The sequence below is a fragment of the Nomascus leucogenys genome, chromosome 8 (genome assembly GCF_006542625.1).
Source record: "Nomascus leucogenys isolate Asia chromosome 8, Asia_NLE_v1, whole genome shotgun sequence".
NCBI classification, from domain to species: Eukaryota; Metazoa; Chordata; class Mammalia; order Primates; family Hylobatidae; genus Nomascus; species Nomascus leucogenys.
The window spans coordinates 110,198,074-110,224,822 of NC_044388.1; the positions used below are offsets into that span (position 1 = coordinate 110,198,074).

The window sequence follows — 26,749 nt, forward strand, 5'->3', positions numbered from 1 at the left end:
AGAGAAAATCCTCTAACCCCGTTTAGCAATTTTTGCAATCCACCCCTGCAGTCATAGCTAAAATTCTGAAACCATATAACGCCAGCAAGGAGGAGAATTTAACAAAGGCAAGTAATTTGCTTTACTAAGTTTTAAATCCTCTTATATCCTACCAAACTGTTGTCAGGCTCAGGAAAAAATATCGCAGGTGAAAATAGAAGAGAAGTAGGCCGGGCACGGTGGCTCACGCTTGTAATCCCAGCACTTTGGGAGGCTGAGGTGGGCGGATCACGAGGTCAGGAGATCGAGACCACGGTGAAACCCCGTCTCTACTAAAAATACAAAAAAAAAATTAGCCGGGCGTGGTGGCGGGCGCCTGTAGTCCCAGCTACTCGGAGAGGCTGAGGCAGGAGAATGGTGTGAACCCGGGAGGCGGAGCTTGCAGTGAGCTGAGACTGCGCCACTGCACTCCAGCCTGGGCGACAGAGCGAGACTCTGTCTCAAAAAAAAAAAAAAAAAAATAGAAGAGAAAATAAGAATCACAGAAGAGGAACAAACACGTTGGAGATTTTCAGAACATTAACTAGGCTTTGGCCACCAGGAGTGACTTAGTAAATGGAACTGTTTCTCTGAACAATTTTTTTTTTTGAGACGGAGTTTCGCTCTTGTTGCCCAGGCTGGAGTGCAATGGCGCGATCTCGGCTCACTGCAACTTCTGCCTCCTGGGTTCAAGCGATTCTCCTGCCTCAGCCTCAGACTCAGGTGATCCCAACCTCAGGTGATCCACTCGCCTCAGCCTCCCAAAGTGCTGGGATTACAGGCGTGAGCCACCGCGCCCGGCCGGATTTTCTCATTTTTACTAGAAGGCTCTATCTCCTGGGGGTGGGGTGGGGTGGTGAGACTAATTCACCTGGAAGTGCAAGCTGGGAACTTGGTTTGAGTTCTGAGGGTTCTGGGGTTCAGCCCCTTATCTTACTTTGCCTGGAGGGCTGAAGGACTGGAAATACTTTTGTTTTGGGGCTGGAACCAGGACTGCAGTTTGGGAGGCGGTGCTAGATTGGAAGAGGAGGCGGGGTCTGGTAAGCACTTTAGCCGAATTGAGCAGTGGGAATTAGGGAATTGAGGGCAGTGGGAGGCTGGTTCTGAGTTTTAAATTGGGGAGTGACAGATCAGAGCTGGATTTTTAGGAGTTTCTCTGTCTGGAGGTTTAGAAAAGACGCAGGTGGGAGATAGGGCTGGGGTGGGGAGGGAGAGAAGTGGACGATCTGAGAGCTGAGGCGGGGTGGAGGGAGAGCAGCGTGTCACGGGCTCGGGATTCCGGCCCAGGCGGCCAGGTGGACGGAGATAGAGATGCGCTTCTTCATCCGAACTGGGTTTGCTAACCTGTGACTGTCACTACTCCATGCTCCAGGGCACCTGGCCCAAGGGATCAGGCCTCTTGGGCACACAGATCCGTATGGAGCCCTGAAGGACCAGACAGGGACCCTGCCTTCTCTGTGTCCTTACTGGGAAGGGGACTCCAGACCATCTGCCAGTCTTCCGGTTCCTCTCTGACAACCGCTCACCTCGCCCTCCTTGGCATTTTTATTTCAAATGCTCTGTCCCTTTGTTTGCATGGGTTCCTGTGTCATGTTCTGTGTTCCCATTTTTAATTGGAGAATAAGGGACTGTATGTTATTCTACCCACAGGCCTAGCTGAGGGGATAGGGAGGCCGTGCCTACCTCCAAGGCTCTAAGAAGTGAAGCAGGCGGCGAGAATGTACAGTCGTTGAGGCCAGAGGACCGGGCCTCAGCTTCTCCTTAAGCCCCTGAGTCCTCCTCTGGGGACCACCCCCTTGTACCTGGAGGTGAAAATGCCCGCCCAGGAGGGAAGGGCTGGCCCCCAGAGAGCCCGCTGCGAAGTGAGTTTGCGCACTGCGGAGCGGGCGCGGGTGACTCCAGAGCGGCTCTGCCAGTCCGCGGGGCTGGCGGGGAACAGGTTCGTGTACCGCGGGCTCTGTGCATGCAGAGGCGGGAAGAGCCCCCAGCCCGGCAGCTGGCCCCGCGGGAAGGCGCAGCCCGGGCTTCCGAACCCTGTGAACGCGCAGGTTCCTGATCTTCCAAATGGGCAGGAATCGTCCTGCCCGCCCGGGGTGGGAGGCCACATGGGGGCACTGCGCCTGGGCGCGGCTCCAGGTGCTTTCCAAATGCCCACTGCCGCTCTCATCCGTACCAGCGATGATCAAGAAGGGGCTTGGTCGCCCGGGGAGGTGCCCCGGCCCGAATCGACTCCGGAGACAACGCCGGGCGACACCACCTGCGCAGGTCCCGGAGGGCCGCTTGTGTCTGTGTGCAGGGCGTGCTGTCTGTGGAAACGCGAGGGCACACTAGCACTTTCCTGTATGTATTATTATACTTCAGTTTTTAGGAAGTGCATTAGAAGGGCCTGCACCAGCCAAATTCGGGGATTAAAGCTTTTAAGCGGGAAGCGCGCGCCCCGTGCTGTCCCTTTAAAGCGTTGGGCCGGCCCGAGGCATTCTGGCCGCTGTCGCTGCCCGTAGCGCTCCTCCGAGAGGACGGCTTTGTGCGCTCGCCCCGCCCTCTGGACACCGCCCCCTCCCCTCGCGCACGCGCACTGAGCCCCCGCCGCCTGGCGCCCGCCCGAGCTGCCGCCTCGTCGAGCCAAGTCCGCGCTCCCGCCCAGGCGGCGGCTGACGCGACGCCCCGAGCGCCCGGCCCCGCCGCCGCGGCCCGGCAGGTAAGCGGGCAGCCGCCCGGCCCAGGGAACACGAGGCGGGCAGCGGGGCGGCGCCAGGAGCTCCCAAACCGCACCCGGCCGCCGCACGTGTTCCCCGCCGGGCCTCGGGCCAGGCCCAGCCCCGGGCGCTGCTCCCGCTGCAGCGGCCCCTCCCGGGACCCCCGTCCCGACCCCTCGGTGGACGGCCGCGCGCAGGCCCCTCCACCCGGTCCGCCCCCACTCGCACCCTCACCTCCGCCTCCCCGGCGGGCCGCTGACAAGGCCAAAGCGCCGGCACTGGGGCCTCTTTCCCGCAGGCGGCGTCCCCGGCCTCACATCGCCCCTCTCCTTCCACTGCCCCATTCAGGGAAGGACCCCAGACCCACCAAGCCACTCAGTCTGTGGACGTGGTGCGTTCCCCTCCTCGTAGAAACGCCCCCAGCCCGCTCCCGCCGCTCACCCCAACCCGAGGCAGCCAGGCTGCAGCTCGCTAGGTGGGGTCCTGGGTTGCAGGTCCTCGGTGCTGAACGGTGGGCCCACCGTGCCTCCTCGCGCGGGGCCGCAGACCTGTCGTGGCCGGTCTGCGAGAGCCATTTTGAGCCAGACCAAACTGAGGTCGGCTTGTTACATCGCTAATGACACTCCTTGCTGTCTCGCTTGCAAGTTTCCACTCACCCAGGTCCGTTTACTCATCTCCTCAAATGCTAGTTTAATCTGTGACTTGGGCGGGTGCTGTGCTAGCCGGTGGGGAAGACAGGTAAGCGAAGGACCCAGGCAGGAGCCTGTCCAGGATCTGAGATAGGGAGAGCCAGGTTCCCACCTCCATTGGGCCGGCCACTTGGCTGGTGTTTAAGATGCAGATTAATTCCTATCTTTGCACACAGTATGCTCTTCTGACTGCATGCCACAGGCAGATTCCTGGGCTCCACCTCAGGGACTGAGGGACTCAGAATCGGCCTGTGCCATGCAGTCCAGGAGGGCATACTGAGGTTTGGTTGCTGGGCTTCAGGTGGTCAGGCTTACCTGGATGAAAAGCAGTGGCTGCTAGGAGGAGCCAGGCAGCACCTGGTTTAGGGGCCAACTCCTCATCACCATGCCTGTAACCTTGGCCCCCGCTTTCCTCAAGATCAAGTCTCCAGCATTCCTGTTCCCTCAAAATGATTGTTCCACAGAGACACCTGGGTGTTCATGAAAATGCCAAGCCTTGGCCCGGCGCGGTGGTTCACGCCTGTAATCCTAGCACTTTGGGAGGCTGAGGCGGGTGGATTGCCTGAGCTCAGGAGTTCGAGACTAGCCTGGGCAACATGGCGAAACTCCGTCTCTACTAAAAATACAAAAAATTAGCCGGGCGCGGTGGTACGCGCCTGTAATCCCGGCTAAACTGGAGGCTGAGGCACAAGAATTACTTGAACCCGGAAGGTGGAGGTTGTAGTGAGCTCAGATCGTGCACCTGGAATCTTTGGACTGTGTCTCAAAAAAAAAAAAACCAAAAACGCCAAGCCTAGACTCAACCGATGTAGAAACTTGGTGGGTGTGTTGGGTCAAGAAATTGTATTCCCCCCACCCCCCGACGGAGTTTTGCTCTTTGGCCCAGGCTGGAGTGCAGTGGCGCAATCTTGGTTCACTGCTACCTCTGCCTTCCAGTTTCAAGTGATTCTTCTGCCTCAGCCTCCCGAGTAGCTGAGATTACAGGGACTGGCCACCACACCCGGCTAATTTTTGTATTTTTAGTAGGGACGGGATTTGTCCATGTTGGTCAGGCTGGTCTTGAACTTCCTGACCTCGTGATCCGCCCGCCTCAGCCTCCCAAAGTGCTGAGATTACAGGCATCAGCCACCGTGCCCAGCCATCATATTCTTAAAAATCAAGTTAAGGTTGTTTTGTTTGTTTCTTTTACATGTTCATGTTTTTTGAGCCCAAAGGGTGGGGCAGGTTGGGCTTGAGCTGGGAGGGGCTGGGCACCTTTTTTGTAAGACCGCCTATCTGTTGTTCCTCCCCTGAGGATGTTTCCAGGCATCTAGACTCACCTAAGTGAGTTGATGCTGACAAGAGCTGCTCGGCCTTCTGAGCTGCCTGTTTCACCTTCTGTTCCTCTGGTGTTTCACTTGGGTAGGGCATGGCCACACTTCACTCAGCTCTTTCCCTGGCCTGGCTGTCTCACGCTAGGACCTTTGCAGTGGACTTTGCAGCTTTTTGCTTGGATTTCCTTAGTTCCTCTCTCTCCCTGTATTTGTCCAGCCTGCCAAGGAAAAGGCAGCAGTTGGGTTAAATTGGCATGGCCAGGTTGCACTAATGACAAGCACCATGTAGCTGGCATTTACCGAGGACCGGTTTTGTACTGGCACTTTGTCCCCTGGGCAGTGCTACAGGGCCTGCCCCTCCCCTCCCCCACTCTTGTACGGTACTCGGCCCTAGATGCAGCGTGATCCATCTTTGCGCAGGGAATCTTTGCTGCAGGTGAAATGGAGCCGTGGCCACACCTGTTCTCTGCAAAGTGGGTGTTGTAATTTCTCTGCCTTCCTCTTGGATGAAGACTTTGAGACATGCTTTTTGATGCCTTCCATTTTGCGTTAGTGTTACAAGCAGCCTGTGCAAGATTTCAGTTCCAAGCTAGAATTTACAGTGTGTAAACTCATTAGATTGATGGTAGGGCTAGCTTCCGGGATTGCGATGGCCATTGGTATTTGCAAGTATGTCTCAGTGGCTTTCCCTTTTAATAATGCTGTCCCTCCTTTCCGAGTAACCTGTTGTGCTTTTATGAGATGTTTTCAAGTAATGAATCTATTCCCATGGTAGAGGAAACTAGCTGCTTACTGTACAGATTTGGGGTAATTTTCCTTGTCAAGGTGAAACCGATTGAACTGCAGTCTTTTTCATTCCCCTGCAGTGTGAGTCTTCCTCTTAGAATATCGTTGGTGTACTTGAGGCTGCTTTTCCAGAAGGCAGGATGTGGAAATTCCAGCAGGCAGAGCTGGCTCTGGCTTGCTCTCATCTCTGTGTTTTGTAGCTCCTCACTGAGCGCGCGAACCCTGTGAGCTGTTAGCATTCTGGAAGGCAGCCTCGCGCCTGCAGCCTGTGCATGGAGGCACTGGAGCCCACCCATGAGGCGTAGGCCACTGGGTGCCTGCGCTTGTGTTTTCAAACATGGCTGTGAACGTGATCGCGTCACTTGGGGTGCATTTTAGGACTTGGATATACTCCCAAACTTCTACACCCTGAAGCTCAGTCTTCTGTCACTTGGTGTGTTAGCTTTCTGTCAGGAAACCTTTTGCTGTTCTTTTTTTAATGTGTCCAGGGCTCTTTGAAGAAAACTGCATTTTGTTTGCACAAACTGCTGCATTCCTACAGACTTCTGGATAACAAAATAAGAAGCGCCCTTGAGGGTGGGGTCTTTCATTATGATGACAAAAGGGGAGAGGATGGGGGTATCAGTGGAGCAGCTGGAAAGTATTAGCAGGGACTTAGGGGAATTAATAGGGTCTTCAATTTGGAATGGTTTGTTTGCTACAGGGCTCAATATGGTAGTCAAATGTTTTTCTTTTCATCCTTTTTCCTGGAAATCAATTTTTAAAAATATGGTTTGTTTCTTGGCTCCCTGTTCTGCATCTCGCTCAACAGACTCCCTCTGTCACCGGGTCCCTCCATCCGCATCTCCTGTGCGGCCAGTGTCAGAGCCATGGCGACGGAGGAGAAGAAGCCGGAGACCGAGGCTGCCAGAGCACAGCCGACCCCTTCGTCATCCGCCACTCAGAGCAAGGTGCGTGCCCAGGGGCCCCTTGGGCGCCTTCCGGGGGCAATACGCTTACAGATTCTCGGGAACATTTCAAGCTCATAAGCCTTGTCTTCCCTACTCAGTTAAATGTCACTGCTAATTTTTATTTACTGACCACATATCTAGCAAATGCTTGTTGCCTGCTGTGTCAGGGATCCCAAATCTGTCACCTGGAGGAGGGAGGCTGTTATCAAAAATACAGATTCTTGGTCCTGATTGTAAGAGTCTCTGTAGGACCCAGAAAACATCTCTTCATAGTTGCCCCCACCCCGGCTACAATCTGACGCCCTTTAGCAAAGGGAACAGGGCGTCAGGTGTGTTGGGGTGGGGTGGGGTGGGGGGCGCTGGACCAAGGCTGGAGTGGGGGCCTCCTGTACTGTTGCAGGATCAGAGGTGGGATTAAGGTGGGGTGATGAGCTGGTGGGGGCCTCCTGTGCTGTAGCAGGATCAGAGGTGGGATTGAGGTGGGGTGATGAGCTGGTGGGGGCCTCCTGTGCTGTAGCAGGATCAGAGGTGGGATTGAGGTGGGGGGATGAGCTGGTGGGGGCCTCCTGTGCTGTAGCAGGATCAGAGGTGAGATTGAGGTGGGGGGATGAGGTGGATTGAGGGGGCCTCAGATGTTTCTGGCTCGGCTGGTGCTGTTGGGACTGAGTTTGGAGACTACAGAAGAGGAGGTCTTATGGGGAAGTAGTGGGCTCAGATTCAGATGTGTTCCACTTGAAAGGTACTGTCCATATAGAGATTGGTGGAAGGCACTGGGCATGTGGATTTGGAGCCCTAAAGATCTGAGCTGAAATTAAATGGTGGGAGTCAAAATCCAAACTGGTCACGGGTGGAACGCACAGTGGTGGTGACTTTTTGCTAACTGGTCTCTCCCACAGCCTACGCCCGTGAAGCCAAACTATGCTCTAAAGTTCACCCTTGCTGGCCACACCAAAGCAGTGTCCTCCGTGAAATTCAGCCCGAATGGAGAGTGGCTGGCAAGTTCATGTACGTAGCACTGAGGCCCTTAGCTGCTGGGAGAGGTGGTCTGAGCTGCAGACAAAAAACCGGCGAGGGGATGGCTTGCTTCCTCACCTACCGCTGGGGGGCCGTAGCAGGCAGGCGTGTCTCCTCCTGGAACTGTGACCTCAGTGCTGGTTGAAATTGCCCATGGGGGCCGGGTGTGGTGGCTCACGCCTGTAATCTCAGCACTTTGGGAGGCGGAGGCAGGCGGATCACGAGGTCAGGCGGTCAAGACCAGCCTGGCCAATATGGTGAAACCCCGTCTCTACTAAAAATACAAAAAAAAAAAATTAGCCTGGCGTGGTGGCACATGCCTGTAGTCCCAGCTACTCGGGAGGCTGAGGCAGGAGAATCGCTTGAACCTGGGAGGTGGAGGTTGCAGTGAGCCGAGATCATGCCACTGCACTACAGCCTGGGCGAGAGAGCGAGACTCCGTCTCAAAAAAAGAAAAACAAAAGAAGAAAGAAAAGAAATTGCCTGTGGGCCCTGGGAGGGAGGGGAAGGGGACTGGCCCTCTCAGGCACGTGGCCATGCTGAATGGGTTCTGAGCCATGTGGTTCGTGCTCATCACCTGGGGCTCATGTGGGAAAAGCTCAGACTTTGGACTCTGGATGACTGGACAACTGTGTCCTGCTCTTAGCCTCAGATCCTTTTGTTTTCTTTCAGCTGCTGATAAACTCATTAAAATTTGGGGCGCGTATGATGGGAAATTTGAGAAAACCATATCTGGTCACAAGCTGGTAGGTTTCAGCCCTGTGCGGTGAAGTTGACTGTTGAACAGGGTGGCTCTAGTGATCAAGGGATCAGGGCTGCTTCGAGAGCTGTGGGTTCAGGTTTAAGTTTTCCCTGTTGTTTTTTAATAGTTATTTGCATCTTGAACTTTTAATGCAAATATGTTTGACTTCCATGGAGGAATGTCTGTGGGGCTGGCAGAGCTGCAGAAAGCCTGCTGTTTTCCTCCTGGGCCGTGTGTCTTTTGTAAGGTTAACGCTAGTGGGACGATTTCCTGAGGGCAGTGGCAATGTTTGGGATTTTGACCTTTTGCCGACTGGTCCTATTTTGTCTTGTCAAGTTACTGACCCTGTTTTTTCTCCCCAAGGGAATATCCGATGTAGCCTGGTCGTCAGATTCTAACCTTCTTGTTTCCGCCTCAGATGACAAAACCTTGAAGATATGGGACGTGAGCTCGGTAAGTGACACTCAGCGCTTCTCTCCAGGGGAGACGGGCTGCAGGGCATGGGGTAGGTGGCGGGAACTGAGTTGACCGCTCAGTAAGCAAGACTCAGTGCTCCTCTCCAGGGAAGACTGGCTGCAGGGGCATAGGGTGGGGACGGGTAGGGGAGGCCGAGTTGACTCCGGGGAATAGCCAGTCACTGGTGGGGCATCAGGCATGCTCTGAGCTGTGAGGCATTGATGAGTGTGACCCGATGCTTATGTTTGGGGGACATAAGCACTGGAATAATACTAATAATACTCTGTTTTAGGGAAAGTGTCTGAAAACCCTGAAGGGACACAGTAATTATGTCTTTTGCTGTAACTTCAATCCCCAGTCCAACCTTATTGTCTCAGGATCCGTAAGTGTGGCTGGGGTGTCTTCCCTAGGGGAGGTGGTGTCGGATGTGGGAAGGCTGTTGAATTTGCTTATAGCCACCATGGAGAAGGCAGGTGGGCCCCGAGTCCTTTCCGTACTGTTTGTGGGGAGGATGGGCTGATGGCAGGTCTTAGGTTCTGGGGAGGTTTGTCCCCTCTCCTATCTGTAAAATCACTGTCATCTCTTTTGTGTTCAGTTTGACGAAAGTGTGAGGATATGGGATGTGAAAACAGGGAAGTGCCTCAAGACTTTGCCAGCTCACTCGGATCCAGTCTCGGCTGTAAGTCCCTCTGACACAGATGGGGTGGTGTCCGGTACTGCGTCCCTCTGACATCGGATGTGGCCAGCTGTCTCCCTGAGGGGCGTAAGCCTGGACATGGCCTGGGCCTAGCTGATTCCTGCTGTCATGCCACAGTCTAGAGCAATCAGGTTGGAGGCTTGGGAGATGAGTCCTGTGTGCAGTGGAGGGATGGCGAGGAGGTGGTGAGGTGTCAGTGGGGTGCCCTGTGATGAGCACCAAGGGACTCTTTGTGCAGACTTGGGGGCAGTGGCCACAGGCGTTCAGGAGGTAGTGTACCCTGAACTGATGCACGGGACAGGAAGGGCAGCCAGGCTGGGAAGGGCACTGGGAGTGGTGGGAGCATAGGTGAAGTGTGAGTTTTGAGTGGAGTTAGCTTTGATGGACGGGGTGGGTGGGGATGACCCAGTCCTGGTGGGAACCATTGGAAACTGGAGTTCTCTGGAGAATGGGCTTTGCACAGGAACACATCCTGCCATTTTGCTGTTGCCATGCCATTGTGCAAACCAAATGACCGAGAGGCCAGGCATGGTGGCTCATGCCTGTAATCCCAGCACTTTGGGAGGCCGAGGCGGGTGGATCACTTGAGGTCAGAAGTTTGAGACCAGCCTGGCCAACGTGGTGAAACCCCATCTCTACTAAAAATAAAAAAATCAGCCGGACGTGGTGGCGCGCCCCTGTAATCCCAGCTCCTGGGGAGGCTGAGGCCGGAGAATCGCTTGAACCTGGGAGGTGGAGGTTGCAGTGAGCCGAGATGGCACCACTGCCTAGGTGACAAGAGTGAAACTGTCTTTTTTGTTTGTTTGTTTGTTTGTTTTGAGACGGAGTCTTGCACTGTTGCCCAGGCTGGAGTGCAGTGGCGCAATCTTGGCTCACTGCAAGCTCCGCCTCCTGGGTTCACGCCATTCTTCTGCCTCAGCCTCTCCGAGTAGCTAGGACTACAGGTGCCCGCCACCATGCCCGGCTAATTTTTTGTATTTTTAGTAGAGATGGGGTTTCACCGTGGTCTCGATCTCCTCACCTCGTGATCCGCCTGCCTCGGCCACCCAAAGTGCTGGGATTACAAGCGTGAGCCACTGCGCCTGGCCGAAACTCTGTCTTAAAAAAACAAAAACCAAAAACAAAAACCAAGAACAAATGGCCGAGAGTTAAACTATGCAGTATCATAAACCGCTCCATTTCACAAAGTGGCCAGAAGGTTCTTTTGTTAACAAAGTGCCTGAGGTAGTTTCTCAGCCAAGCCTGCCCTTCGTTGAGAAGTGGAAGGAAGGGTGGATGCAGTGTTTGTCCCATGCTGCCCGCCCGTGTGCCTTTCACTTTGTGTCATCTTGGCGGTGGATGGGTTTAAGCATTTTTACCCTTGCAAGGCTTTGCCTGAGTGAGATGGCAGGCGAAGCCCTGATACTGACCGGATGGATAGTGTGTCAGGCCGGGGCAGGGCTGTGGGGTCGGAGCCCTGCACATAGCTGGGCCACAAGGCCCTCGCGGGCCCAGTGTCACTGCTGCAGGGAGGCTGTCTGCTGTGGGGGTGGCACCACGTGGTCCTGTGCTTGTGGCTGTGTGCTCGCGGGCCCAGCCCCTTGGTGCCAGCTGCTGCCCTTCAGGACACCTTGGGTCACAGTCAGCAGAGCTGACCTTCAGACTGGGGCTGACAAATGAACACTTGTGAAGTAACCTGAGAAAGGGGTTCGCTGGTGGCCTTTGAGTTGGAAGAAAGAATTCTGTTAGCATCCTAGAGGCCAAAGATAGTGCAGGTGGGACTCGCAGGTGATAAGTAGGATTTTAAAAGTCCTTTTTTCCTACAAAAGTAACGTTTGCTCATAAAAAAACAAAAACAGGTTGGGTGCCATGGCTCCCACCTGTAATTCCAGCACTTTGGGTGGCTGAGGCAGGAGGATCCCATGAGACCAGGAGTTTGAGACTAGCCTGGACAACATAGTGAGACCCCGTCTCTATACAAAAAGCAAAAAATTAGCCAGGTGTAGTGGTGCACACGTGTGGTCCCAGCTGCTTGGGAGGACAGGGTGGGAGGATTGCTTGGGCCCAGGAGTTTAAGGCCGCAGTGAACAAGATGGTACCACTGCACTCCAGCCTGGGTGATAGAGTGAGACCCCATGTCTTAAAAAAACTGCAAAGGTGAGCAAATGTAGGAAGTAGAAAATGAATTCCCTGAGCCACCCCTGGGGTCAGCTGCCAGGAGGTGGAGTCGGTCCCTCTGTGTTCTTCTACTTTGCTTTTTTAGGCGCATATTTTCCAGGGTAGCTCACTCCTGTCCTTTAAATAACTGGTACCGCACCACAGCTGCTGCTCCATAGCTGTCTCCACTCCACAGCTGCTGCTCCGTAGCCGTCTCCACTGCAGAGAGGTTTGTGGGGCTTTGTTTTTTGTTTTTTTTTGAGGCGGAGTCTTACTCTGTTGCCCAGGCTGGAGTGCAGTGGTGCGATCTTGGCTCACTGCAGCCTCTGCCTCCTGGGTTCAAGAGATTCTCCTGCCTCAGCCTCCCGAGTAGCTGGGATTACAGGCACCCACTACCACGACTGGCTAATTTTTGTATTTTTAGTAGAGACAGCATTTCACCATGTTGGCCAGGCTGGTCTCGATCTCCTGACCTCAAGTGATCAGCCCGCCTGGTCCTCCCAAAGTGCTGGGATTACAGGCGTGAGCCACTGCGCCCGTCCTAGGGCACCTTTGATGTCTGCACACATCTATGCCCTTAGACTGCTGGTGTGGGCCTGCTGTGTGAGCAAGGACTCTGCCAGTCACCTCTCAGTGAGTGCTTATGTGTAATTCTCACTTTAACAAAAAGGAGTGCAGTGAGCATCCTGTTTGCGTCTGTGGCAGTTTGTGTAGGATGGCTTTGGAGGGGAAATGCAGTAGTCAGGATATGTGTTTAGCTTTTTGACAGGTACATTTTGGAGCTTTAGAGACTTTGAGGCATGTAGCCCCCTGCTAACTGCCCCCCATCCCTGTCCCCTCTCTGTCCAGGGTTTGCCCTCTCTGGCCAGGGCTCCTCGGCTGAGGGCCGCTGCCGACCCCCGTCATCCACAGCGCTTGCGCCCTCCTTGCACCCGGGACCTGTGTTTTTCCTGCCCTGGAGCTTCTGCTACTGCTTGTCTGCCCACTTGGAGTGCTCCTTGGCTAGGGGCCTTGCCATCCCCTGCTGGATTGTGGCTGATTGCCTTCTTTCTTTCTTTTTTTTTAAAAATTATTTATTTATTTATTTAGAGACGGAGTTTTGCTCTGTCGCCCAGGCTGGAGTGCAGTGGCACGATCTCGGCTCACTGCAAGCTCTGCCTCCCAGGTTCATGCCATTTTCCTGCCTCAGCCTCCCGAGTAGCTGGGACTACAGACGCCTGCCACCACGCCTGGTTAATTTTTTTTGTATTTTTAGTAGAGACGGGGTTTCACCGTGTTAGCCGGGATGGTCTCGATCTCTTAACCTCAGGATCCACCCGCCTCGGCCTCCCAAAGTGCTGGGTGTTTTTTTTTTTTTGAGACAGGGTCTCACTGTCGCCCAGGTTGGAGTACAGTGGCACGATCTTAGCTCACTGCAACCTCCGCCTCCTGGGTTAAAGTGATTCTCCTGCCTCAGCCCCCCTGCGTAGCCGGGACTACAGGTTCATGCCACCACACCTGGTTAAGTTTTGTATTTTTTTGTAGAGACAAGATTTCACCATGTTGGCCAGGCTGGTCTCGAATTCCTGGCCTCAAGTGATCCGCCCCCCTCGATTTCCTAAAGTGCTGGGTTTACAGGTGTAAGCCACCGCGCCCAGTCTCCCTTATCTGCTTCTTCGCACTTCACTTTTCTGGCAGCCTTCTGCTGGAGTGCAGGGGATGGGCTGTATTGCCCCTTGCACCTGAATGTGGGTGGAATGGCAGAGCTGGGCCATGTTTACCAGTGGGTGGTATTTGGATGTGGTTAAGAAGCTGAACAAAGCAAAGCATGGAGTTGGCCTTGTGAGTTTTGGGGACTTGTTTTGTCTTGTTACTGTTACATCCGTCGTAATCGTCTCAATAGGAGACTGTTTTGCACATTTAAAGGTAGGGATGAATGTGGTTAGATGGATCACTGTGAGTTAGAAAAGTACTTTGAGAGGCTGCCAGCCAGATGGTTACAGTTAAGCAGCTGGCACGGTGAGAGCACCCTGTCAGAGCAGAAACAGGTACTCACCCCTCTGTGTCTGCTGGAGAACATAGGGCCGTAGCACCCAGCATGCCCAGCATAGAGGCTGCCAGCCACATGATGGCCCAGAGCTCAGGGCTGTGTGAGGTACCTGCAGATTTCAGAGACCTGGCACAAAAAAAGAAAGTGTCTTGTAATAACTTTTTGTGTTGATTGTGTTGAAATAATATTTTAGATACATTGGGTTACACATAATCAAAGTAATTTCACTTGTCTTTTAAGCTTTTCTAATGTAGCTTCTAGAACAATTAAAATTACATGTGTGGCTGGCAGGCTCTTGTAGAGTCTAGCTTAGTGCTTCTCCGGGCGTGCAGCAGCAGGCAGCATGCCCCGCGAACCTGTTCGCAATTTATGTTCTTGGACTCCCCCACCTGGACTGGTCAAATCAGAAGCCTTGGGGATGGGGCCTAGCAGTCTCTGCCGTAGTAGCTCACGGGTGCCTTTGATATGTGTGGATTTGCCTCTGGGGACACATGGCAATGTCTGGAGACATTTTTGGTTATCACAGCTATAGGCATCTAGTGAGCAAAGGAAAAGGTTGCCACTGCACAGGGGCAGCACCACCCTGTCCCCCCCGGAAGAGTCTGGTCTAAGATGTCAGTGGTGCCAAGGCTGGGATACTCCAGTCTAGACAGTAGAAGCAGACAACCTCAGTCCCATCCCCGAATCATTAAACCACGGCTTCCTTGTGTGGCTTAATTTCACCCAGGAAATGTACCGGCATCCATAGCCTGAGACAAGACAGTTTCCAAAGGTGCTGTTTGCTTGTGAGAAGGCTTATCCTTGGCTGGGTGCAGTGGTTCATGCCTGTACTCCCAGCACTTTGGAAGACCAAGGTGGGAGGATCGTGTGAGCTCAGGAGTTCGAGACCAGCCTGGGCAAGATAGGGAGACCCTGTTTCTCTTATTAAGAAAAAAAGAAGGGTGGGTGCGGTGCCTCACGTCTGTAATCTCGCAGTTTGGGAAGCCGAGGCGGGTGGATCACTTGAGGTCAGGAGTTCAAGACCAGGCTGGCCAACATGGCGAAACCCTGTCTCTACTAAAAAAAAAAAGTATAAAAAAGTTAGCTGGACGTGGTGGTGTGCGCCTGTAATCCCAGCTACTCGGGAGGCTGAGGCACGAGAATCGCTTAAACCCGGGAATCAGAGGTTGCAGTGAGCTGAGATTGCACCCCAGCCTGGGTGACAGAGCAAGACTCTTTCTGAAAACAAACAAAAAAACATAACTCAGTGTTTTTTGTTTTTGAGATCAGGTAAGAAGCAGTCGTGTCCGTGACTTGAAAGTAAGTTTTTGTCTCTTCTCCCTCTCCTTAATTCTTAGGTTCATTTTAATCGTGATGGATCCTTGATAGTTTCAAGTAGCTATGATGGTCTTTGGTAAGTGAAAACATTTTACTTCATTAAGCAATGAGTACTTAACTAAGGGCCAGCTCTTGCACCATTCCTGCATCTGGGGGTACAGCAGTGACAAAAGACCCAATTCCTTAATTTCCGAAGCTTCTCTTCTGGCCATGCCGCAGACGTGTTAGCAGATAACGCAGTGCAGTTTTGAGGTTGGCAGCACAGTGGTGGGGCGGCATGCCTGGGAAGATGTCCTTGTTAGGATGGGTCAGGGAGGGCCTCTTCCATCAGACTTGAGCTCCGTGTAGACACTGACATGTGCTGTTCACACGCTCGTGGAAAATGGGTGTTTGGACCCCTTGAGGTGAAAGTTGTGCTGTTCTGGGAGGATGCTGAGTGATGCTGTCTTGCCCAGTGAGGACGCATCACCATCCCGGGCAGGTGAACCCGAGCAGATGGCAGCATAGAGAAGGGCAGGAGGAAGAGTGACAGGGAAAGCCCACCTAGATCTCAGCAGGCGTTTGTAGTGCTTGGACTTGGTAATCTGTGTCCAGCACTCCTCAGGAGAAACAAGGGAAGTAGAGAAGTAGAGGTTAACTCAGCGAAATGTCTGATGGAAGCGAGTTGGGGGAGTGGAGTGTTTGGGTTGTGTTTTGGGTGTGGGGCGGACACATCATAAGCTGTTCAGATTGGTCACTAGAGAGGAGTGGGACGGTGGCAGCCACTGGCGGAATTGAAGATCTTACTAGGACTTCCTGCAGGGAACCCTGAGGTGGACACACACACTCGAAACCTGTTTCCCAGTGTGACTCCCCGGTGACTGTTGGCGTGGGGATTCCAGGGGGTCACAGTCTGTAGTCGCCATGCATGACCCCCCATCAGTCTTGAGAAGACGGGTCTGGTGGGAGAGGGTCACAGTCGAGTTGCACCCAACCACCGGCCTCCCATGGGCTTTACAGCACACGCTTCTGGGCCATCGTCTCGTGAGGTTCAAGCTGCAGTTGCAGCACTGTGATGGCGTTTGGGGCTGAGGTCACTGGGATGTGCTGTGGCAAAAATGAGGTCATCTGGAGCCCCACATTGGCCAGTAGTCTCCACGGTTAAAGCCATCGTTTACACTTGACCATTTACCAGCTTCTTATAAAGGATACAATTCAGGAACAGCCAGAGGGAAGGGGTGCACAGGGTGAGCTATGGGGAAGTGTGGAGCTGTCAGGGCCTCTCTGGTGCCACCCTCCCGGCCCCTCTGTGTGTGTGTCACCAACAGGGAAGTGAGCACGGGACAGTCTCAGAATTACTCATGGACCTGGCTCTAAGAACTTTCTGAAGAAATCGGAAAAAGGATACCAAGGAAATTAGGAGGGAAATGGGAAACAAATGAAAATACAGATGATATAAGATGTGTTCTTTCATGAGGCTAGTAATGAAAACCTTTTAAGTCTTATAATGGAAAAAGCAAAATAAGCCAGATGAGAACTAGGAGGTGGGTGGAAGCACTGCAGGGGGAGGAAGCGGGAGTCAGAAGGCTCCGTCCAGGCTGAGCAGTGCCACTGCTCTGCCAGCAGCGAGGTCGGCCACAGCTCTTAAAGGGGCCCCGGGCATGGTGCCTTAAGGACCAGTCACCGCTGAAGAGGCTGGAAAAGGGGATTGAAGGCCTAAAAAGAACATAATTCCCTGTGACTTTATATCTGAATCCAGTTAAATAGCGAACATCGAAGCTTATCCAAACGATTCCAGACCACAGACGGGAGGGAGCTCCCTGGTTCATTTTTTTGGATTTAGCATGACCTTGCTACCTAAGTCTTGATTGCTGGTCCCAGAGGAAGACCACAGAGGGCAACTCACTGGTGAACGTTGATGCCAGGATTCCAGAGGAAGTAGCAGCCTCCTGAGCCTACCGTGCACAGAAAGGAATTCCCACAGCCAAGTAATTCATTCATTATTGAATAATGAAAGGATTATAATGTAAACATCAGGAAACCTATTATCTAATTCTACCAACAGATTCAAGGTGTTAAATGTCCCTGTTATTAATTCGTAGAGGTCAAAAAGGTGCCTGATTGATAATTTCCAGCAGCCAACCCTTCAGCAAGATAGAGCAGTATTTTTTTTTTTTTTTTTTTGAGACGGAGTCTCGCTCTGTCGCCCAGGCTGGAGTGCAGTGGCGCAATCTCGGCTCACTGCAAGCTCCGCCTCCCGGGTTCACGCCATTCTCCTGCCTCAGCCTTTCTGAGTAGCTGGGACTACAGGCGCCCGCCACCACGCCCGGCTAATTTTTTTGTATTTTTAGTAGAGACGGGGTTTCACCGTGGTCTCGATCTCCTGACCCCGTGATCCACCCGCCTCAGCCTTCCAAAATGCTGGGATTACAAGCGTGAGCCAGCGCGCCCGGCCTAAGATAGAGCAGTATTGTTGACTACTTACTGGTAACTAATAATTTTCACGTGGTGACACGCTAAAACGATCTCTGAAAATCAGAAGTGGGACAGGTGTGCCTGGTTCCCATGTTACTCAGCATTGTTGGGAGTTTCTAGTTAGTGTAAGAAAATGAAAAAATAGTCCTATGAAAATTGAATAGAGATACACATTTTTGTAGATATGTTTGCATGTTTTAAAATATTTAAAAGCCACCAACACTGCTTTTCAAATACCCATTTAACCCTGTGACATGGGTACTGTCAGCCTTGTTTTTCAGGCAGGGACACTTACGACGGTCTCTCAGTTGGTCAGTGCAGGACCCAGACCCCGTGTTAGCTCTGGAGTCTGGGCCTGGAACCCCCAGCCCTGCTGGCTACGTGGTGTGATCTCACGTTTAGTGCCATCAGTGCTTGAAAATTGACTGTTTTTCTGTATACTAGGAATTGCCAGTTAGAAGATGGGGAAAATGTTTCCATTTTAACAGTGACAAAAATGCTAAGATGTTTAGGAATGCGGCTAGCGAGAAAGAGCAGGACCCATGCAGGAAATGAGAAACGGAACTGAAAGGACACACCGGGGTTAGGTCTTGAGGGTTAGGAGATGAGGCGGCTCCGGAGAGGCCCTCCCGCAGTGATTGCGGAGCTAGAGGACATGAATTTGAGATCCATGGGGCAGCAGGATGGAGCTGTTGCTGAGAGAATTGAGAAGATGCAGAGTTGGGAGGAGAGTTGCTGCTTCTGGGTTTGAAAACCCTGGGTGAAGTGTCTGAGGTCCAGTGTGGTCTCGTCCCGGGATTATTGAAGTGTGGGCAGAACAGGAGGTGGGTGTGCAGAGCAGAGAGCTCCGGGGCCCTCCCAGAGGCGGCTTCTGCATGGGTGAGAGATGGGAGGGACCGTGCATGGCGGCCAGGGGGTCTCGTGCCTGGGGAATGGTTTGTCCACGTCTGCCCCGAGCCTGTGCCCCGCTGCTGGCATCTGTGCAGTAGAATTGTGGGTGCTAACATAGTGGGCTCTACTTCCAGAATGCGTCTGTATTGGCAGAAATCACAGAAACCCCGAAATTGGAACAATGTAAATGCCTGGCTCGTCCCTTCTGGGAATAGTCCAGGAGACTGCTTACAATACTCTTACATTTTTGTTTTGAAAGAAGCCCTCTCATTGCTTGCATGTGTTTGCATGAGCGTGGGCAGAGCCTGCGAGCAGCACTGGGCTGCCACTCCCCCTCTCCTTGGCCAGGGAGAATGGAGAGAGCAACAGGCTTCCCCCTCTGTGTTAGGGGTAAACCGTGGCTTGTGTAGGAGAGATCCAGAGGTACCCCACACATAGTTGGCACGTGTGTAGTGTGTGTGGACTGTTGATGTTTGTATGGACAGTGTTTAGTCTTTGTCCCTAGAATAGAAGAGAATGACTGTTAAACAGGTGAAGCATAACTTTTAAAAAAAGATAGGGAAAAGCGTGCTAGTCCTAAAACTTAGATCTGACTCCCAGCAGGCCGCATCAGATCGTAACTTGTCTGCTTACACTTTTTTGTTCTCTTTGCTTCGAAGTCGCATCTGGGACACCGCCTCGGGCCAGTGCCTGAAGACGCTTATCGGTGAGTGTGGCTCTGTGTGGAGGCTGGGTCTGTGGGGAGGCCTCCCCTGCTGGGTCCCTGCCTCTGTTCTTCACCAGCTCTTCTTCCCTCCTCTGCCCTGGGTCTGCCCCTGAAGGAGGAACCTTCCTCCTTGTCTGACCGTTCCGCTAGCTCCCTCTGACCGCCCGCTGGCCCTGTTGCTCCTTCTGGTGAAGTTTTCCTGCCGTGGCCTTTCTTTTGGTCAGTCTGGGGCCCCTCCACCTGTGCTGTCGGGCCTCACTCCAGCTGCTCACTAGCGTCTTCTGGGCACCCCCATCGCCTCCTGGCTTCGGGCCCCTGCTGTTGTGCCAGCCTCTTGGATCATTCCTTGAGTGACAGGCTGAGCACCTGCCCATCTGCTGGGGGTGCTGCAGAGGTGGATTGAGGTGCCCTGGGGGCACGGAGGACAGGCCAGAGGTCTCCATGCCTCGGTGGGAGGAGAGGAAGGAGGGACATGGTGTGGCCTGGATGGGAAGGCCAGGTGCTGGGCAGGGTGTGGCCTGAGGGTCTGTGACGGCTCGGGGTTCCCAGCCGCCCCTTGCAGAGCCTGCAGAAAGGAGTGGAAGGGTTTCATCCGGGGAGTGTTTGTGTTTAAGAAGCCTAGGCCAGATGTGTGGGATGGGGCGTACCTTGAGGAGGGAGCTGGGTGGTGAGGATGGGGGAATGGACCCCTGTGTAGGGAGGCACCCTGTTTGTGCTCTTCTTCTCCCTAGTCTGTCGTAGCCTGCTGGCCTAGCTGAGACCAAGCCCCACAGACTGGGAGGCTATCTGCGGCAGCAATGTGTTTCCCTGCAGTCCAGGAGGCTGCAGTCAGGATCGAGGAGGCCTCTTCTTGGCTTATAGACGCTGCCTTACCCTGGCTTCACACCGGTGTCCCTGGTGCCTCTGTGTGTCCAAATGTCCTCTTGTAAGGACACCACCCTTGGGCCTCATTTTCACTCTGTCGCCCTCTTTGAAGGCCCCATCTCCAGTACACTCACCTCTGAGGCTCTGGAGGCCTGGGCTTCAGCATGAGTCCCCTTGCCACAGCGGACTTTGTAGCTTCCTGCCTTGTGGGGCCAGCCTTTTGCCATGCATCTCTCCTGATCGGGATCACATCACACTTGGTGTCCCCTGAATGGGCCACCTGTGGGGAGGGGTGTTGTCCTCATCCTGCATAGAGACTCATTCACTAGCCCAAAGCTCCGCAGCAAGCAGGTGCAGGGACTGGGATTCCAGCCTGGGCACGGGTAGTTTTGGGCGCCTCTCAGCCCAGGGTGGGGACAGAGGGGTCGCTGCATAGCAGTTTTCCCATTGGCGTCTCCTCAGGTCTAGCAAGTTAGACTCTTCTGGACTTCACTGAGACAGGTCGGCTGATGTGTACATTCTCTTGTGAGGCTCTGCCCAGGCAGCCTGGGTTAGGCATGCGGACACACTTGCCATCAGCTGTGTTAGGGGAGCCTGGCCCCCCGGCCCTCACTGTGACCTCGGCCTGCCTGGCGGTGTGATGTGGTATGCCCCTGAGGGAGGGACCGCGTGGCCTCACAGCGTCTCCCGTGCCTTTTCAGTGTATGTGACCGGGCTGAGGGAGTGGAGATGCCACGTGCCTGGCGAGGCCAGGCGTCCCCGTGGTGGTAATGCTGAGGGCCGTGTCCTTCCCGGTGCTCGGGACACACCAGCGCGTGCACACGCTTGAGGGTGGGCGGGGGGGTCTCTGATGGGGCCCAGGGGTGGGGCCTGCACCAGGACACACCTTCCTTGAGATTCCTTCCTCCTCACTCGGGTGAGAGGAGACGCCTTCCTCCAGTTGTGAGGGTTATGGGGTTGCCGTGTCCTGAAAACTCTGACCTGTACATCGACAGCTTCTGGGAACCCTGACTCTTTTTCAGCTGTGTGAGAAAGAGTGGCTCTGCTCTGCCCCCAGGGCTGCGGGGTCCAGCTGATAGGCCTGGGGCATTAGCTGTGGGTGTGACAACAAACAGATGGGTTCTGTGGGCGCGAATGCCCCTTGCGTCGATAAATTCTTAAAGGAGAATTTCTGAGGTCATTTCCCAGCCCTCTGTGCTGCTGGTGATGGTGTCCCTCTGTTGAGGTGGGCATTCGCCAACCTTATCCGTCCCCTGTGAGGCAGGCGATTCCTGAGAGTGCCCATGGCCCGGTGCCCCAGGAGGCCTGTACTCCTAAAGTCCTGGTGTCAAGGGGCCCCCGGGCCCATGGTCTTGAGGTGTCAAGAACCTGCTCACAGCTGCTGTGCGTGGCAAGGCCACCCTTCGGGGCACCGAGGGGTGGTGGTGCTGGCACTGGTGGTGGTGGCCGACCTCACTCAGATGTTGCACGTGGGGGACGGGGAGCGGGTCCCACCTCCTGTCCCTGCCCAGCTGTCAGCGCCCGCCCCGTGTCACCTGTCCATTTTTATTGCAGATGATGACAACCCCCCAGTGTCTTTTGTGAAGTTCTCCCCGAACGGCAAATACATCCTGGCCGCCACGCTAGACAAGTGAGTACTGTGTGGGACCGCAGGGGCGAGCGTGTGGCCTCCCCAGCCAGAGACACCTGCTTGCCAGTGTGAGCCTTTGGAGAGCATGTTGTGGGCTTGGCACGGGACGCAGGCTCCTGGTGGAGCTTCAGCTTCTGGGCAGTGGCCTGTTAGGTCGGAGGGCAGGCCCCTGCCCATCCCTTCCCGAGGCTGAACCTCAGGTCCAACTAAAGGAGGATTTAGGGTCGGTTTTCTGGTTGAGTGACTGTGGCCGGGGCAGGCCTAGCCATCCTGCATGAAGGAGTGGGTGGTCCAGGGGCCTCCAAGGCCCTTTCTCTTTCTGACCTCTGAGTGCCTTGATTTTACGTCTCACAAAGCCACTGCTCTCCTGGGCTGTTCTCTAAGCTCCAGCTTTCCCACGTGTGCACCCTCAGCCCTGTGGGTCCGAACCTGGGCCCCAATCCTCTGAGGGCTGTGTAGTTGGGTGGTAAAACCTGTTCTGGATGTTTCCAGAACCAAGAGGACTTCCTCACCCTTTTGAGGATGACCTGAGTCAGGGACAGTAACACCCATCAGCTTCCTGTTAAAGTCTCTCTTGGAACTACAAATACTTGCAGCTCTCACACTGTGCTCTCAGACGCCAAGTCACTGGACTTTGAGCCTGAGGGGCCCCTCACCCTGATGGGGAAGGGGGTTCCAGCCCCGCTGGCATTTACACCTGGCACTGATGGTGGCTGTGACGTAGTGGCTGCAGAGTTGGGCGTGGGGACAGAAGGACACCTCCAGATGTGCCGCCTCACCCCTCTCTCTGTCTTGCAGCACTCTGAAGCTCTGGGACTACAGCAAGGGGAAGGTGAGCTCCCGCAGGCTTGGACCCCCATTGTGCGCCGTCCCTGGGTCATGGCCTGTGGTGGGGACAGAGCTGGCCCCAGTGATGACAAAGGAGAGGAGCTCAGAGAGCTATCTCCACTGGGTTTGGTGTGAATTCCTGAGAGAATTGGGTATTTGTAGGGTGGCAGTCTGCAAGTTAAATCTTCGATTGTGTGGGTTTGGTACTTGTACTTTTCAGAAATAAGTGTAGTGAGTGGTGAAACGCCTTGCTTAGAACGTAGAATTAAGCAAAATCAAGGGGAACCATGACTCTGTGACCAGCCTGTCCCCTCCTGTTTCAGTGCCTGAAGACGTACACTGGCCACAAGAATGAGAAATACTGTATATTTGCCAATTTCTCTGTTACTGGCGGGAAGGTGAGTCTCAGAACCTTGAAGCGTCTCACCCGTTCCCAGCTTACTCTCCCGAGAGGTCATGCCTGATACAGGTTGCTTTATACTCAGAGACGCTTTTCCGTGCCCACAAAATGAATTTCCATTTCAACCAAAGTGCGCTGCGCCAAGTACCGGGGACACCTTGTCCCGTCTGTTTCTAGGTCCATCTCCTTAACGGAGGCAGGCAGCCTGTTGTCGGGCTCTGCTGCCAGTGCTTGGCCGACACCTTCCGAGGGCGTTGGGACCCAACAGGTGGAGTTCTGTGTGCTCAGGGTGTCCGCGGGTGGGTGCACTGGCTCCGAGGCTGTCGGGCGCTGGCTTCAGCAGGGAGGGGAGTGTGTTTTCCCGCCCACCCACACTGGTCTCGATGCTCCTGTCTTAGACCGGGGTGACTCTCGGGCAGCATGTGTGTGACACACAGACTCAGAAAAGGGGGACCTGAGAAGCATCTTCCATCCTGGAAGCCTCTTCTGGGGCAGGCAGGTGCCTGGCTTCTGTGAGCGAGGCCAGTGCTGGGGTAGAGCAGGCGGGGCTGTCCCCACTGGGAGAGGAAGCCTCAGGCCTGGCTGGAGGGCAGGCAGGGCTTTTTGGTTGAGTTCAGCGAGGCAGCCACCAGCGGGGTGGGCGTGGGGCAGGGCATAACTGGAGATTCTGTCCCTTCCACGTGCACGAGCTCTGACCTGCTTTTCCTTGCCCTGTTTTCCCTGCTTGTTGTTACCTAGTGGATTGTGTCTGGCTCAGAGGATAACCTTGTTTACATCTGGAACCTTCAGACAAAAGAGATTGTACAGAAACTACAAGGCCACACAGGTGAGGACCTGCGCTCCTGCAGTCACTGGCTGCCTGTTGATGTGAGGACAGTTAGCGCAGGTGAAGCGTGGTCTGCCTGTAGGGTGCCGTCGTCTTCCCCTTCCCACCTCAGCCCTCTGCTGGCCCCATTGAGGAGCCGCTCCTAAGAGCTCTTGCCCAAGGCATGGAGCTGGTCACTGCGCTGCCGACTCAGACCCAGGGCTCCTGGCTTGAACCCTGTTTCTCCCTGTTCTGCCAGGCATTCTGGTCCGGAAGGTGTGTGTGGCTGTGGGACTTTAGGTGGGTACAGCCTGTCCCACTTCACGGCGAGCTGTGTTTCCTGGGCCGGGGACAGTGAGGTCATCGCTGCCCCATTCTAGAGGCTCTGGCTCCTTTCGGATACCTGTTCCCTGTCCCAGAGAGACCCCCAGCTGCATGCAGGCCTGGTGGGCTCACGGCGGTGCTGGTTCCCAAGCGACCTGGGGTTGCCCCCTCTGTGGGTCCCGGCTGCCCTCTGCAGCCGCCGCTGCTTCCTCACCCTCTGGCCCTGCATTTCCACGTCTCATGGAGCCATCGAGAGCAGGGGGTTCGAGCCCTCGTGGAAATCTGGGGAGGCGCTGCTTCTCCCTCCATGCAAGCAGCTTCACCCAGCCTGGGGTCAGTGCTCATGCTCCATGGCAGGCCTGGGCCTTTCCCCCGGGTCCTCGCCGGCGTTCTGGGGTTCCTTTGGTCTACGTAGAAGCTGTAAACACTTTGATGTGGCCGACCTTGCACCACCAGCCTGTTAGATCTGACCGCCCTGCTTGGGTGGTGGACTTGTCCTTGCTGTGACAGAGCCAGCCCTGTGGGGTGCTCTGGGGCTTAGCATTGGGGGGAGGCGGTGGGAGTGGGCGGCTCAGGGTCCGAGGAAAAGAGGGACGTTGTCAATAAAGGACTGAGGACTGTGAGGGGTCTGACTGCATTCCTTGTGCGCGCCAGCCTCTGAGCCAGTCCTGCTGCCACGTTCCTCCTTGTGGGTGCCGAGCTGCTGCTGGTGGGGGCGTGTGGGGCTCCTGGTCTGCAGGCAGGGCTGGCACTCCCTGTGGCCTCCTGCCCCTGTCCCCCAACCGGCTTTGTTGCCCTGATACCGGCTGCTGTCCCCTCGTTCCCCTCCCCTGGGCTCCCTGTATCGAGGGTGGGCAGTGGGTGCTTGTCCTGTGACCTCCCAGGTGGCGGGCAGGCGCTATCCACGTTTCTGGAGAAAGGTGGAGCTCAGTGTGGGATGGCGCCCCCGACCCAGGCGCAGGGATGGCTCTGGTTCTGACTGTGTCTTTGTTTTCAGATGTCGTGATCTCAACAGCTTGTCACCCAACAGAAAACATCATCGCCTCTGCTGCACTAGAAAATGACAAAACAATTAAACTGTGGAAGAGTGACTGCTAAGTCCCTTTGCTCCTGCCCTCGAGAGACTGTCAGGAAGTTGACCCGGATTGGCAAGAAACAGGGTGTCTTGGAGGTGGTCCCCCGGATCTGCACCTGGGGGTCAGGACAGGGCCTGATTTGAGCCTCCTCTTTGAAGAAGATTTGGCTGAGTGGAAGGTGTGGACCACCGGAAAGTTCTAAAAGTTGCTGGTGACATTTCTTGCCAATTCTAACACTGTCTAGGGAAGAGTTCCTAGTCTATTGTGTTCAAACAGAGTCAACAAAAGTTTTTAATTTTTTATTACAGAAGGGTGAAGTTCAATTTAACATGCGTTGTGTTTTTTCAGTAAACGTTCTGTATCTTTTTGATATTCCATGACCCAGTGCACGCTGTGGCCTGTCACCACCACCGTGGCCCTGCCAGCTGGCCTCCCCTTTGGTCCACGCCAGCCGCCCCATTCTGTGCTGCGTAGATGCCCTGGTCCAGGGCCCTGACTCCTCCATTCCCACCAGTAGCTGTTCCTAGTGTATTTTTGTCTTTCTGGAAAACAGCATTGTGTGGTTGTTTTCCGTGTAAAGAGCCATTTGTGTCTTGGGAGCTTGTGGCCCACACGCCGATAGCACGGTCATCGCACACGATGCTCCCGTTTGTCTCAGTGTCCCTGCAACAAGCAGCACCGCAGACTGTAATAAAAGGTGGGGTTTTGTGAATGGTTGTGGCAAGTGCGTCCTTGTGAAGCTCGTCTCCATGTGGCTTTCTTGGAGAAAGGCTCCCCTGGGGCAAGAGGGCGGAAGGTTTTTTCGGAAAGAAGGTGCTGAGGCTGGCTGCACCTGCTCTCTGAAGACGCCTTCCTCCCTAGGTTCATTGTTCAGTGTTGCTGGGGGAGGAGCGGGGGTGGGGAGGTTCTTAGTTGCAAAGGAGCCAAGCTCCTGATGGACTCCCGTTGGGATGTGGGGGACGCCTGTGGCATGGGAAGGCTCCCCGAGTCCCTCACTCCAGGTCAGATGCCAGTGGGACTCGTGCCCTATGAGGGCTGCAGGGCCAGTGCTGCCCCTCGGCCTCCTCAAGGGGTTGGGTGCTAAGCGCGAGCCTCGCCATCCCTGCCGGAGCCCTCACCCACCTGCCCACCTGCCTCTGCTCCTGGCAGTGCGGCTTCCCGGTGCTCACCTGCACGGCAGTTTACAGCAGAGGCCGAGCGGGAGCCTCTGGGGAGCGAGGCTGAAACCTGAACCTGCCCTTGGAGACAGTTGTGGTGAGGGTTGCCACACAGCGCGGAGCAGGGTGGCCGAGGGCACAGGTCCCACGGGGCAGGGCTTTGGGGCTGTGATGCTCTGGGAAGCCAGCTTGGGTCCTGGGTCTATGGAGGGCCCCGGCCCCGGAGCCCAGCCAGCTCTGCCTCTCTCAGGGCCTGGAGTCCTGGGTGAATCCTGCAGATTTTTGGTTGCACCAGCCCAGGGAGGAAGGGGGGGTTTGTCAGGTGGGCTGTCCTGGGGGTCCTTGAGTGGCAGGGGTGAGGAGGGGATTATCTGAGGCATCTGGAGATGGATGTCCTGTGGTTTCCCCTGCCCCTCTGTTTCCGATGAGGTGTACGGATGAGTGACCTGCACTAAGAAGTGAGTTGCCACAGTGAAAATGGGTTGGTTTTTGTCTTCGACGCTCAGGGTCTGGGCGCCTCACATTTGCAGTCTGTTGTGACAGACACGGGGAGCTCCGCGTGGCAGCCTGTGACTGCCCTGCTGTGGGGGTCCTGGGGCTGGCGAGGCCCCTTCAGTCTTGTTCTGGGAGTACGGCCCACTCCGGGGAGGGGGTGTGCTGTGCTGAGCGCTGTATCCCTGAATATAGTTTATTTTTTCTACATTTGAATTCTGTTGTAGATTTATGTAAAAATACATTCTTTTTGAAAATAAAAATTTTCATGTCTTCTAA

The 26,749-nt window shown here is 54.7% G+C and overlaps 1 protein-coding gene across 2 annotated transcripts; it reads left to right on the forward strand.

Moving 5' to 3' along the window:
* The first annotated feature begins 1,880 nt into the window (after positions 1–1,880).
* Positions 1,881–26,749, forward strand: WDR5 (WD repeat domain 5). Of its 2 annotated transcripts, none has more exons than XM_030818140.1 (14): positions 1,881–2,358; positions 6,314–6,452; positions 7,349–7,457; positions 8,139–8,212; positions 8,572–8,661; positions 8,957–9,046; positions 9,260–9,343; positions 14,864–14,919; positions 18,848–18,894; positions 21,313–21,388; positions 22,187–22,220; positions 22,540–22,614; positions 23,355–23,442; positions 24,743–26,749. In XM_030818140.1, the coding sequence occupies exons 2-14, from the start codon at positions 6,372–6,374 to the stop codon at positions 24,841–24,843; spliced, it is 1,005 nt and encodes a 334-aa protein (XP_030674000.1). In that variant the 5' UTR covers positions 1,881–2,358; positions 6,314–6,371; the 3' UTR covers positions 24,844–26,749. The 2 variants fall into 2 exon arrangements, with proteins under 2 accessions (XP_030674000.1, XP_030673999.1); XM_030818139.1 differs by lacking the exon at positions 1,881–2,358 and adding an exon at positions 2,450–2,716.